Below are 15,424 nucleotides of genomic sequence, written 5' to 3'. Positions count from 1 at the left end.
ATCCAGGTACTCTGAAATATGCATTAATCACCAGTCTACATTTACTAATTTCTTTGAATGGCATATAGAGCCTAAAAGGAAAACTGAAAGAGTAAAAAGTATGTGTTACTTCCCCATTACTTTGGGGCTTATCCAAAATCAAAGAACAGAAAACGAACTATGACATAGAAAATTGAAGGTGGTGGGCGGCACTTGTAGCTCAAGGAGTAGGGCGCCTGTCCCATATGCCGGAGGTGCTGGGTTCAAACCCAGCCCCGGCCAAAAACCACAAAAAAAAAAAAAAAAAAGAAAGAAAATTGAAGGTGGAGATGGGATCTCATCGCATCTCCAAATGCATCAATTTTATGAATAGGCAACATACCATAAAATACCATTACATTCCCATTTCTCTCTTTGGCATCAATTTTTCTTCCCCCAAAGAGACAGGGGTTTCACTCTGTTGCCCAAGCTTGAATGTAATGGAACAATCATAGCTCACTGCAGCCTCAAACTCCTGAGCTCAAATGATCTTCCCACCTCAGCCTTCCAAGTTGTACCAGATTATATAGAAACTTTAACTAACATGTACACTGCTCAAAAGTTTCCAAATGAATTCACCACAACCAAAACCAGGAATTGTGAATAGAACATGAAACGTGAATGAGTAATAACAATTTGTCTTTCACCTTCACTGCAGCAGTTTCTCTGTCAGCTTTGATGCCTTGAGCTTCCAAAGACAACTCTTCCAGTTCTTTCAGAATATCATCTTCACTAGAAAAGGATTAAAATACATTTTGAAGTACTGGCATAGTCATTAAGTGAACCTAGTACAAAGACCAATATCAAATATATTTAAAATATACTTACTCAAAGTCCTGCTTTTTTTTCTCCTTTTTCTTTTTCCCCTTTGACTTTTGAGGTTCCTGTTCCTTGGCAGCACCAGCTCCTTCTATTTCTGCAGCCAAGGCATCAAGATCAATGTCATCCTTGGCACTTAAATGAAAACAAAGATAACCTAAATGTTACTCAAGAGCAAAGTAATCTATCAGATTCACTTACATAGAAATTTTTATCATTTAAACGTTTTTAGAGAATTAGTACATTGAGAAAAATCATTTGGCAAGTGCTTTCATGAAAACATCTACCTATCAGGCTCCCTGCATCTGCCTCCATGAGTTTCTGGGTTACACTCAAGTCAGAAAGAGCTATAATGAAGAGTTCCAGTAAAAAAAAAAAAAAACATCTGGGTAAGCAAGAAAAAGAAATTAACTTTTGTAGATACCAAAGAGTTTTTCTGTGTCTGAATGGAGTTATTTGTAAAATGAAAAGAACTTAATAGATAAGATTAAGGATCTTTGTGCATTTTTACTTGGAACAGAAGAGATTTTAGAACTGGAAGGAAATTTAGATATCAACTAATCTATTACCTCATTTTACCAAAGGGAAAAGTAAAATGCACAAAACTTCAATGCCATGAGAAAAACATGACTACATTTTCAAATCTAAATGAATTAGTTATGACTCACTAAATAAAACACTAAGACAACCAAAAATACAGAACCACACCTGCTCACAATTTTTCAAATTACTGGTTTCATTTCTGTTTCCATTGTACAATGTCCTCATCTACCAATATTATGTGGAGTAAACCCACGTAAGTTCCAGCTAAAGCCTACAGAAAACCAAGAAGGTCAGTCAGTTTAAAATGTCCAAGTAGCAAAAGTAGATGGATCCAAATGACACAAGAAAACTCATGTAACAAGGCCTTTACAGATGGATGCCTTGTACACATATAGAGGTGCTTTATTAATGTAAGTAAAGAGAATGTTAAAGAGAAATAAATAATTTCTAACTATATGATAAATATAATTAAAGATTACATAGCAAAACATTGAGGATATGGGATTTATCTTTAAGGTTAGTAGAGGAAGATAGAAAGCAGATTAGTAAACCATGAACTGCAAAATGCTAAGTACTATGAAATAAATGAATTTCATGCTTTTATAAATAGTTGGCCAGAACTGAAATGTGTTCCATTTCGTCACATATTTTAGACAGTTTAACACTGAATTGCTGCAGTGGTGGTGACTTCCCACAGCACCAAATCCAGAAATGGGAAAGTCAGAAGCTTTGCAAAGGAGAAGCCTAATAAAAAAGGAGCAGAAGGTAGCTAGGTAAAAGGGGATACACATATCAGACAGGGTGAAGTACAAAAACTTAAATGCAACAAAGTGCTTCAGAAGGACTCACAAAAGGGTATGTGAGCTACCTAATAAGTTTTTGTGCTTTATGTTTTTCTTGATGCCATCCAAGATATAGGGAACCAGAAACTGAGGGTGGAAACTAAGCAGTATATTTTTAGTAATATTTCTAGGAGATTGTGCATCACAGCTGAACCCGGAAATTCTTTTTTTATAGATGAAGTAACTGAGGCACAGCAAATCTGCCAGATCACAAAAGACACGCATGGGATTTGAACCCAGGAAGTTTGTTTGACACTACAGCCAGAGCTCTTATCACTGCTGACATAATCGAATTTGCCACTTTAAAATACTGCTTCTGCTATGAGTGCTGGGGCTGAATCATGACCAGCAAGAAAGCAGGGATATCTGTTGGGGAGCTTTTGCAGTAATTGTAAAGAAAACCAATGAGCACCTGACTTGTACCCATGGCAGGCAAGATATGAGTCAGATAAACATTAAGGAATCAGCAACAGACTCAGTCCCTGTAGCTCAAGCTGCTAAGGTGCCAGCCACATACACCCAGCTCAAACCTGCCAAACTACAATGACTACAATGACAACTACAACCAAAAAATAGCCAGGCGTTGTGGTAGGCACCTGTAGTCCCAGCTACTTGGGAGGCTGAGGCAAGAGAATTGCTTAAGCCCAGAAGTTAGAGGTTGGTGTGAACTGTGATGCCGCAGCACTCTACCCAGGGAGACAGCTTGAGGCTCTGTCTCAAAAAAAAAAAAAAAAAAAAAAAAAGGAATCAGCAACACTTAAGTGACTGACTGGAGATATATACAAAGGAGCAGGCCTACATATATCCTGAGATATTTGGGAACTGCCCCTGACTGGGCCAAAGCTATTCCATTAAAACTTTATTACTATTCTTTGAAACAATAAAATTAAAACTAAAATAAATTTTTAAAATTTAATTAAAAAATAAAAGTAGAGAAGAATCAAGGACAATTCTTAGGTCTCATCAGGTAACTAAACCTAAGTCTGGCCCAGTAATCTCCCAGGAGCATCTCAAAGGAATCTGCTAGCATTAGCAGCTTCTGAGAAGTGAATGATAACAGAAGTTGAAGCTTGGGACCTCACCTCTACAAATTTTTCAGCCCTCATCCAAACTATATTCACCTCACCAAAACAGCTTAAAGAATCTTTTTATAGTTGGCTATATTTCCAGAGTATTTATCAACAAACATCTCTAGAATAACAGTATATATGACTACATTTGTATGCTGAAAGGCATACTACTGGCTAAATGACTTATATCCAAAATATACAAAGAACTGGTTAACAATAAAAGATCAACAGCTTCTGAGTGCTTAACATACAGCAGGCATTGTGCTCACAAACCACTAGACTTACTATATATTGTCACTTAATCCTCGACAATTCTATAAAATTAAGCTTCACGATGATAACTGACAAAAAAACCACCCAAGTCAAAAGTAGCACACTGGGAACTCAAGCCCAAATCTGACATCAGATTATACTGCTTTCCTAGAAAATGAGAATTTAGTTTCTGAATTGTTTGAAAAATTCAAACACGGCTATGAAGTTTATCAATTATACAATATGACTTAACAATCTTAATCTCAATGGCTTCTAATGTGTTCCTTCAAAGTGTATTTCCTACAAATTATGTACAAAGACAAAAGATTTAGAATAAGTACACATAATAGTGAGTTAGAACAAAGCTGGAGGACTCGCTACCCAATTTTAAGACTTATCTCATAAAGCTACTATCAAAACAGTATGGTACTGGTGAAAGAACAGACACACAGATCAATGGAATAAGACAGGCAGCCCTGAAATAGACCTCTGAGAAAGCTATCGGTATGAAAATGAAAACGCAAACCACAGACTGGAAGAAATTTGCAAAAGCATTACTGGCTAAATGACTTATATCCAAAATATACAAAGAACTCCTAAAATTCAACAATAAGAACCCAATTAAGAACCCAGGCACAGTGGTTCAGGCCTATAACCCTAGCATTCTGGGAGGCCAAGGTGGGTGGACCACCTAAACTCAGGAGTTCAAGACCAGCCTTAGCAAAGAAAGACCCTGTCTCTACTAAAAATAGAAAAACTAGCCAGGCACTGTGGTGGTCACCTGTAGTCCCAGCTACTCAGGAGGCTGAGACAAGAGGATCTCTTCAACCCAAGAGTTTGAGGTTGCTGTGAGCTATGATGCCATGGCACTCTACCCCGGGCAACAGAGTGAGACAAAAACAAAAAACCAGGCCAAAGATCTAAACATCTTACTAAAAAGACACACAAATGAGGGGAAAGGGCAAATTTTAAAAAAATGCTCAACATCATTTGTCATTAGGGAAATGCAAATTAAAATGAGCAGTAAACACTACACACCTAACAGAATGCCTAAAATCCAAGAAAATGACAAAACCAACCGCTGGTATGAAAGTAAAATGGCTGATTCCAGGGTTGGGGCAGGACATAGACAAGATAAGCCTGGAGCCAGAAAATGAGGAAATGATTTGAAAACATATATCCTACCCCAACCCCCACCACCTAAAAGCCAAGGGCTAGACATCTTACCTGTAATCCTGGTAGCTAGGGAGATGGGAGGATTGAGATCAACCTGACCAAGATAGGGTCTCTATAAAAAAATTATTTGAAAAAGGCAAGCCCCCCCACCGCCGACAATGTTCAATAAAGAGAAACATTAACCAATTGAAACAGCTCCCTATGGTCAATGGGAACAATGAATTAATTTGTTAAAGGAACAAATTAAATAGCAATATTAAATTATAAGTTACTAAAGTATAAAATAATTTCCGTAAGTCCATATTGATAGAGACAAATAAACAAATGGGGAAGACACAAGTGTGTGCAGAAGAAAGCTAAATAAACTATGTAGATAGAACTCTACCTTCAATTTCCCATTCCAATAGTATGGGCTACGTACAGTGACTTCTTTACAAAAAGTACACTTGGAAAGAGGAAGTAAAGAGTAACTTTACAGTATAGAAAGCTAATATTACTTAAGCCAAATGATCAACAGTGATATCACTGACATCAGTGATATGTTCAAATCTAAGAAACTATCACAGACAAAACAAACCTAAAGAGAAATGTCTGCTAAATGTAATATGTTATACTATATAGGATCTTAGAACAGATATACGTAGATAAAAACTAAGGAAGGAAATCTATACAAAGTATGCACTTCAATTAATAATACATCAATATTGGTTCCTTAATTGCAACAAATGTACCATGCTAATATATTAATAATAGAGAAAACTGGGCAGGGGTATACAGAGACTCTGTGGTATCTTCACAATCTAAAACTTCTAAATATTAATGATTATTTATAAAAAACTGAAAGGAGTAGAATCATCGTATCATGTATAGTCACTCCAAAGAAAATAAAACACTTAAAATCTAACAAAACACATTCAGGACTTTTATGTGGAAAATTACATATAATGTTGATTTAAAAAATCCGGTAAGACCTAAATTAATGGAGAGACATACCATGTTCATGAACTAGAAGATACAAAATGACATCCTCCCTAAAATGACATACAGGTTTAATGCAATTCCAAGATCCCAGCAGGATGTTTGAAATATAAGCCATATAGACAAGACTGTTCTAAAAAGCCTTTCCATATAAATGAGAATGGCTTAAAACAATTTTGAATAAATAAAATGGAAAGAATCACTTTACCACATTTCAAAACTTTATAGTTGTAACAACCAAAACTGTATGATACTGCAAAGGAAACAACATAGATCAAGAGAACAGAAAAGAGAACCTCAAAATAGCTCCACAAAAGTATGGCCAAATAATTCTTGAGAAAGCAATTCAGTGTAGTAAGGTTAGCTTTTCAACAAAAGGTACGGGAGCAAATGGATATCCATACACAAAAACATGAACCTCAAATTTACTCCTTACACAAGAAAGAATTCAAGACACAAGTTAGACTTAAACAAAAAAACATAAAAGCATAAAACTTTTAGGAAAAGAAGAAAAAATTTTCAGAATCTAGCTAGCACTAAGCAAAGAGTTAAGACTTAAAATTAAAAGTATGATCTTCCCCCCAAATGGAACTCATCAAAATTTAGAACATTTTCTGTATGGAATACCATGTGAAAGGAATGAAAAAAGAATCTACAAAGTGAGAGAAAATATTTGCCAAGTGACACATTTGAAAAAGAACTAATATCTAGAATATATTAAAAACTCTTGGGGGGCACTTATAGCTCAGCAGCTAGGGTACCAGGCACACACCCCAAGGCTGGTGGGTTTGAACCCAGCCAGGGCCTGCCAAACAACAATGACATCTACAACAACAACAATAACAAATAGCCAGGTGTTGTGGCAGGCACTGTAGTCAGTCCCAGCTACTTGGAAGGCTGAGGCAAGACAAGTGCTTAAGCCCAAGAGTTTGAGGTTGCTGTGAGCTGTGATGCCACAGCACTCTACTGAGGGCAACAGCTTGAAACTCTGTCTCAAAAAAAATAATAAAAAATAAAAATAAACTCTCAAAACCCAACAGTAAAAACCCAGACCACCCAATTAGAAAATGGGCAAAAAGGGCAAAAAAAATTTTTTTCAACAAAGAGAATGTATACAAACAGCAAATGAAATAGCATTAGCTATTTGGGAAGTGTGAATTAAAACCACAATGAGATAGATATCACTACATACCAATCAGAATGCCCTCCCCTCAACCAAATGGTGATAATAAACAATACTGATAAGGATATAAGGAACAAGATCATTCATATGCTGCTAATAGAAATAAAAATGGCATAGCCACTGTGGAAAATATTCCATCCATTTCTTGTAAACTAAAAATGTACTTACCCAGCAATTACACTCTTGCACATTTATCCCTAAATAACAAAAATTTATATTTATGGAGAAACACTTAGGCAAATATTTGTAGCAGCTTTATTTACAATAGCCAAATCTAGACCCAATCCACATGTCCCTTAAAAGGTGAATAAATTGTGGTTTATTCCCATTCCATGAAATACTATTCAGCAATTAGAAGAGAATGGCCCATTGACATAGCCAACAACTTGGATGGATCAAGAGAATTATACCAAGAAGAACGTGGCCAACCACAAAAGGTTACGTACATAAAGATTCCATTAATACATTTTTCAAAGGACAAAATTTTCAAAATATAAACTAGGTCAGTGGTTACCAGGGGTTAGAGTCAGGCAGGGGAGGGAAGGTGTGAAGAATGAAGATGAGTGTGGTTAAAATGGGCAACATGAAGAATTCTTGCAGTGATACTCTGTATCTTGATTGCAGGAGTAGTTATACAAACTTATACATGTGATGATAATGTATAATACTACACACACAAACACACGAGTACAAATGAAACAGTAAATCTGATCAGTGGATTGTATCAGTGTCAATATCTAGGTTCTGACATTGTAGTACAGTTCTGTTAAGATGATATCATAGGGGGAAACTGGATAAAAGGCACATAGATCTCTATTATTCCTTACAACTGCATATGAATCTACAATTACCTTCAAAGTTTAACTTTCAGAAAGACACTGTTAATGAAATGAGAAGGTAAGCCACACAGTAAAAGGAAATATTTGCAATACATATCTGATGAAGGATTTGTCTAAAATGTTAAGGAACTCCTATAAGCTGATATTAACAAACAACACAAATGTTTAAATGGGAAAATGATTTAAACAGATACTTAACCAATGAGATGCAAGAACGGCAAATAAACACATGACAAAATGGTCAGTACCACTAGCCAATAAGGGAATGCAAATTAAAGCCACAATGTCACTACACAGTCACTAGAATGACTACAATTAAGGACTGATACTACCAAGTGTCGAGAGAGGATGTGGAGCATCTAGAACTCTCACACATCCCTAGAGGGGATACAAAAATGGCACAGCCACTTCAGAAGAGACAGTTCTTAAAGTTAAATATACACTTACCATCCCACTCACCAGCAATCCCACTCCTAGGTATTTACCTAAGAGAAATGAAAACATATGTCCACACAAAGACTTGTACTCAAATGTTCATAGCAGCTTTATTCATAATCATGGAAAGCTGGAAACAACCCAATTATCTACCAGTTTAATTTTAGACAAATTGTCATATAATCCACACAATGGAAAGCTATTCAGTGATAAAGGAACTAATGCTATAAGCACTAACATGCATGGCTCTCAAAAACATTATACTGGGGCTGGGTATGGTGGCTCATGCCTATAATCTCACACTCTGGGAGGCCAAAATGGGTAGATTGCCTGAACTCATGAGTCTGAGACCAGCCTGAGGTAGAGCAAGGCCCCATCTCTAAAAAATAGCTGGGCATTGTGGGGCGCCTTGGGAAATTGAGGCAAGAGAATCACTTGAGCCCAAGAGTTTGAGGTTTCTGTGAGCTAAGATGCCATGGGACTCTCCCAAAGGTGACCAAGTGAGATTCTGTCTCAAAAACAAACAAAAAATTATACTGTACTAAGTGAAACCCAGTTGGCCAATAAAGACTACATACACTATCATTCCACTATGAATTTCTAGAATAGGCAAAACTATAGTAACAAAAAATCAAAACAAGAAAAACTACAGTGACTCCTAGCAAAAAGCCATTTGTAGGGAGAAGGGATTCTCTATAAAGGGTCACAAGCGTACTTTTGGGGAATTTTATATCATGACTGTGGTGAAGGAGACACAATTGTATATATTAACCAAAACAAATTAAGCACACACTTAAAACTTGTGAATTTTAGGGCGGCGCCTGTGGCTCAGTCGGTAAGGCGCCGGCCCCATATACCGAGGGTGGTGGGCTCAAACCCGGCCCCGGCCAAACTGCAACCAAAAAATAGCCGGGTGTTGTGGCGGGCGCCTGTAGTCCCAGCTACTTGGGAGGCTGAGGCAAGAAAATCGCTTAAGCCCAGGAGTTGGAGGTTGCTGTGAGCTGTGTGAGGCCATGGCACTCTACTGAGGGCCATAAAGTGAGACTCTGTCTCTACAAAAAAAAAAAAAAAAAAAAAACTTGTGAATTTTATGTCAATTTTACCTCAAAAAATGTTAAATCTGAATTTCCAGGAATATAGTTAAGAAACAAGTTACAGAATGTATTTAACAGTTAAAATTACGCAGATCTAATATAAATCACTCATTTTTATAAGTTATGAAAACAAGAACAAATCTGTAATTTTTCTAATATCTTTCTTTTTTTAACCTGAAGAGACTCTAATTTCTATTAAAACAGTAATGCATAGTTAAAATGATGTTACTATGATGAGATCTTTTAAAAGATTTATTATTGTTAATTTCTTTACTTAGAAAAATCTACTCAAAATAGATTAAAGACTTAAATGTAAGACCCAAAACTGCTAAATTATTAGAAGAAAATTTCATATTGTTTGAATAAGACCTCAAAAGCACAGCCGATAAAAACAAAATTAGACAAATACAACAAAGGAACAACAGAGTGAAGCGACAACCTACAGAATGATAGAAAATATTCACAATCTTAGCATCTAATAAGGCGTTTATATCAAGAATATGTACAAAATAACAATAGCAAAAAAAATTATTAACAAAATGGGCTAAAGATCTGATTAGACATTTCTCCAAAAGATATACATACCGATGGCCAATAGGATTATTTTTTAAATGCTCAACATCCCTAATTATCAGGTAAATGGAAAGTGAAACCATAATGAGATACAACCTCACCCTAGTTAGATGGCTATCATCAAAAAGAAAAAAAAATGCTTGGCAAGGATGCAGAGAAAGGGAAACTCTTACATACCCTTGGGGGAAATGTAATTACAGCCACCATTTATGATGTAGTGTTTCCTTAAAAAGTTAAAAACAGAACTATCACATGATCTAATAATTCCACTATTGGATACATTAGATATCCAAAGGCAATGAGATTACTATGCTGAATAAGTATCTGCACTCCCATATTTATTATGGTGCTGTTCATAAGAGCCAAGATATGAAAGTAAGCTAAGCGTCTATCCATCAACAGATAAATGGATAAAGAAAATATGGTGTATACTACATATATACACAACAGAAAACTATTCAGCCATTTAAAAGAATGAAATCCTGTCATTTTTGACATGAACGCAGAGGACGTTGTTAAGCGAAATAAACCAAGCACAAAAGGACAAATACCACATAATCTCACTCATATATAAAATCAAAAAAGGTTGCTCTCCTGTGGCTCACACCTGTAATCTTAGCATCTGGGAGGCCAAGACAGAACTTCTTGAGTGGAGACTAGCTTTAGCAAGAGTGTCACCCTGTCTCTACTCAAAATAGCTGGGTGCGGTGGCATGTGTCTATAGTCCCTGCTACTTGGGAGGCTGAGGCAGAAGAACTGCGTTGGCCCAGGAGTTTGAGGTTGCTATGACCTATGATCACACCACGGCACTCTACCCAAGGCAACAGAATGAGACTCTGTCTTGAAAAAAAAAAAAAAAAGGTTGATCTCATAGAATTAGAGAGTAGAACAATTGTTTGTTGTTACCATGGGCTAGGGAGAATAGAGGGGGGAGGATGGGGAAAGGTTGGTTACAAAGTTACAATTAGGAGAAATAAATTCTGGTGTTAAATTGCACAGCAGGATGACTACAGTTAACAATGTATTATATCCCAATATGTTATATATACTTCAAAATAGCTAGAAGGCTTATGAATGCTCTTACCAAAGAAAGACAAGTGTTTGAGGTGACAGATATGTTATTTACCCTAATCTGATCATTACACAATGTAGACAGATACTGAAACATAACGCTGTACTCCATAAATATGCACAATTATTACATGCCTAAAACAAAACATTTAAAAAGGTCTGTAAAAATGGTATTTCCTTGTGCAGACATATATTCAATTTTGGGAATTGACTTTTGGAATAAAAATCATATATAAAAATAAAAAATAAGATAAGTACCGCATTTTGAGACCTATATAGTATAAATATGTCTTAAGGACATACCACAAAAATGTTTACTGCAAAGAAGTAAAAGGAAAAGTAACCTCATGTACGAATCTCCTTTCAATTCCAAACTCAGCACATTTCATTTAATAATGGCATTCATTTTCCACTGAAAAGTTGCCTAAATGAATGTAAATTTAGACAAGAAACAGGAAATCTAACATTTTTTGTTTGTTTTTTTAGAGATAGTCTCACTTTATGGCCTTCAGTAGAGTGCTATGGTGTCATAGCTTACAGCAACCTCCAACTCCTGGGTTTAAACAATTCTCTTGCCTCAGACTCCCAAGTAGCTGAAACTACAGGTGCCTGCCAGAACACCCAGCTATTTTTTTGTTGCAGTTTGGCTGGGACCAGGTTTGAACCCACCACCCTCAGTATATGGGGCCAGTGCCCTACCCAGTGAGCCACAGGCACTGCCCGGAAATCTAACTCTTTTCCAAATTATATCACAACTGAAACTCTCCAAAATTTCTAAAATTCTTCCTTGCCAACTTTCTTTTCCAGTGCCTCTTTGCTTGCTATAGAGGTTATAAAACCTGATCCAAATTTCTCCGAGATTCTGACAGGTTAGGGTCTATGTCCCATATGCTTTAATGTGGGGGGCTCTGTGACTGCTTCCTCAATGGAATGTAAAAGAAATGATGTTACAGTTTCTGGGCTTCAGCCTTAAACTGGCAGTTCTACCTCCTGTCTCTTGAAATGCTGACTCTCAAAATATTAAGATGGCCAGACCATATGGAGAGGTCAAATGTTAAGTGTTCCAGTAGACAGCTCCAGCTGGGGTCCCAACCATCAACTTCCCAAAGGCAGCAAAAAAGTGAGTCTTTAAGATGACTCCACCTTACATAAGAGCCCAAGCAAGACCCACCTAATTAAGCTCAGTCAATCCCTAGAATCAAGAGAAATAATTATGACATTTATTGTTTTAAGCTGCTGTCTGGAATGACTTATTTCTATACAACAATAACTGGAGTATCCCCATATCTGTTCCTAGTCCTAATCAATACCAGGCCCTACAGTAATAAAAAGCATGTTGGGAGACAGGTATAAAATCCATCCACCCACACCCATAAATTGTCCAAAATCTCAATGTGCTGAGAGAAAGAAAGGTACTCTTATCCCCACCCCCAACTCTAAAAAAAAGCAAACAAGAGGAAAAGCTTTAAGGGGGGATTCTATTCCTTATTCCTAACTATTTTAGTAGTACCAGCAGCAATAAAGAAAACTGAAATTCAGTCCTGTCTTCTCTTCAGGTTGCCTTTTGGCAACTCATTTCCCCAACCTCTGTCTCTTCTTACCTAGCACATCGGTGGTCATCAACAGTTACATACACAAAGAGGAAAAACAAGACAGAAGGCAGGCCCAGGAGTCATTCCATTTGTTCTCCCTCAATGGAGTTCTGTCTCAAGTACTACAACCCATTAATCAATTTGAGAACTGTGTGTCAAAAACCAAAGCCTTCCCAGCTCACTACTTCCTTACAAAGTTCTTTTAAGGAGGATATGAAACCATACTGATTATATGGTACAATGAGATGCAAAGAGAAAGTTCTCCTCTACAAAATTCAATCTAATCCTTTTTTTTTTTTTTTTTTTTTTGAAACAGAGTCTCACTCTATTTCCCAGACCAGAGTGTTGTGGTGTCAAGCCTAGCTCACAGCAACCTCAAACTTCTGGGTTCAAACAATCCTCCCGCCTCAGCCTCTCACGTAGCTAGGACTAAAGGTCACCACCACAACACATGGTTAATTTTTCTCTTTTTAGTAGAGACAGAGTCCCACTCTTACTCAGATTAGTCTCAAACTCCTTAACTCAAAGGTTCCTCCCACCCTGGCCTCCCAGAGTGCTAGGACTACAAGGCATGAGCCACTGGCGCCCAGCTCTAAATCTTTTATGTTCTAAATATCTGATGCACTAAAGTGATAAGAATAAAAACCAAGTACAAGAACTGTCTTGTAGAACTTCCAAAATATGTATCCTAAGTTCACATGTATTATAGATATGAACATGTCTAATTATCAAATCAGTCTAGAGCAGCTTTCACAAACCAGAGCACCTCCAAGGGGAACAGAAACCTGAAAATTCTCTCTAGCAACCCGTGATTTATCTATTTGGTTTAAATTTTAATTTGATTACAAAGATTTAAGAAGAATATGGATGGCCACCTCATTACACTGTATACCAACCCAAGCTTTTGTTTACAACTCCCCACACCCCATAGGAGGTGTATTTCAGGTTGATGAAAAAGAGCAGATGCACATTTACTATGTAACTGCTTTTCAAGAAAAGACTCCATCATTAATTCAATAAAATACAAAGCTCAAAATCATTAGTTCAAATTGATGGTCATTCCAGAAAGAGTTCCCAAATTGCTTTGAAGGATGGACTAGGTGCTGCTGTCTGTGCATAGCTTCCCAAAGGGAGTACTTTGAAGGTGATCATAGTGATATTCAGCAATGAGGTATGTAGCACCTTTCTAGGAGGAGTTCACAAACTTAACTGGCAGATCTCATATGTAAGCAATATTGATAAAAATTTAGACCAACACTCTCCAATAAACACCTTAAGGAAACGATATAACTTATTCTAAAATAACTGATAACATGGTAAGTGCTCACTTAAAGTAATCTCTCTATTCCACAGATGTGACACTTGTCCTCAATCACTGTTAAAGGATTTTTCCCACTTAATTTATCTGATACATTAAGTGACATAAAATTTAAAAGTAAACTTATTAAAATTATAGCCAAATAAAAGCAAATAAAACCTTTGATGCAAATTACTTCCAAGAGAGAGCGGATGGTGTTCAACTTGCTGAATACCACCATCATTAGAACAGTATGGCTGCCCTTGTGTACAGAGTTAACAATAACTGAAGATCTTGAATATTCTTTATTATTGCCCCTTAGAACTCTAAGAAACATAGAAACCACAGCATATTCCTGTTCCTGTCATGTTCTCCTCATGTCAAATTTAATTAGGAAGGGATTTCAAAGACAAATACACAGTAACTTTAAGAGGCAAATTTGAAATCTCATGGGTAGTACTCCCGAACTTAACCTAAACTCCACATATTTTCCCATCAGCTCCTCACTCTGTGTTATTGGTATATATGACTATTTGCTACATTAAAGTGTAGGGTCCTCTGAGAACAGAAAACTCCATTCAGTATGCCTAATTCACCTTCCTATCTTCTACAAACTAGCAACTAGTGGGCCATGTTAGACATTCCTAATAGGCACTATTTTTCTTTTTTTAGAGACAGTCTCACTTTGTCGCCCTCGGTGGAGTGCCGTGATATCACAGCTCACAGAAACCTCCAGCTCTTGGGCTTAGGTGATTCTCTTAGCTTCTCCCGAGTAGCTGGGACTCCAGGGGCCTGCCACAATGCCTGGCTATTTTTTTGTTGCAGTTTAGCTAGGGCCAGGTTTGAACCCGCCACCCTTGGTATATGAGGCTGCCGCCCTACTCACTGAGCCACAGGCGCCGCCCCCTAATAGGCACTATTAAATAAACAAAAATCAGCTCGGCGCCTGTAGCCTAAGGTGCTAAGGCACCAGCCACATACACCAGGGCTGACGGGTTTGAATCCAGCCCAGGCCTGCCAAACAACAATGACAACTACAACAAAAAAATAGCTGGGCATTGCAGTGGGCACCTGTAGTCCCAGCTACTTGGGAGGCTGATGCAAGAGAATCGCATAAGCCCAGGAGTTGGAGGTTGCTGCGGGCTGTGATGCCACAGCTCTCTACCCAGGGCAACAGCTTCAGGCTCTGTCTCTAAATAAACAAACAAACAAAAATGGTACCTGGAATGGCATCTACAACTTTAATATAATAAGAAAGCTCGGGTGGCGCCTGTGGCTCAAGGAGTAGGGCGCCAGTCCCATAATGCTGGAGGTGGTGGGTTCAAACCCAGCCCCGGCCAAAAACCACACACACACAAAAAAGAAAGCTCACTAATTAAAACACAGCAGTTTAATAAAAACCATGTCTGCCAATATAACGATTTCTATACTTTTTTGATCATAGTAAAACTTCCAAATCAAAATTTTCTGAAGCAATAAATTCAAACACCAGTTTAAAACAGAGAGAAAAAATACAATGACATTTATCTAACATAAAAGTATTCTATATGAATTCTCCAAATGAATGAAAATGCATGCACTTCAACCATCATTTTTAAAATTTATATTTAAGTTGTAAATGTTTCTTATATTTGATCATATG

General features: G+C 37.2%; 1 protein-coding gene across 1 annotated transcript in view; it reads right to left on the bottom strand.

The window, feature by feature from the left end:
- EIF5B (eukaryotic translation initiation factor 5B) overlaps positions 1-15,424 on the bottom strand; it is an 82,638-nt gene that overhangs the window by 43,684 nt on the left and 23,530 nt on the right. The window contains exons 2-3 of the mRNA XM_053588382.1: positions 847-972; positions 666-750 (exon numbers count right to left, since the gene is read on the bottom strand). Coding sequence (XP_053444357.1) covers positions 666-750; positions 847-972 — 211 coding nt within the window. The remainder of the gene's footprint in view (positions 1-665; positions 751-846; positions 973-15,424) is intronic.

The sequence above is a fragment of the Nycticebus coucang genome, chromosome 4 (genome assembly GCF_027406575.1).
Source record: "Nycticebus coucang isolate mNycCou1 chromosome 4, mNycCou1.pri, whole genome shotgun sequence".
In the NCBI taxonomy this organism is placed as follows: Eukaryota; Metazoa; Chordata; class Mammalia; order Primates; family Lorisidae; genus Nycticebus; species Nycticebus coucang.
Note: the sequence above shows the minus strand (reverse complement) of the source record. Positions and strands in the feature narration are given on the sequence as shown.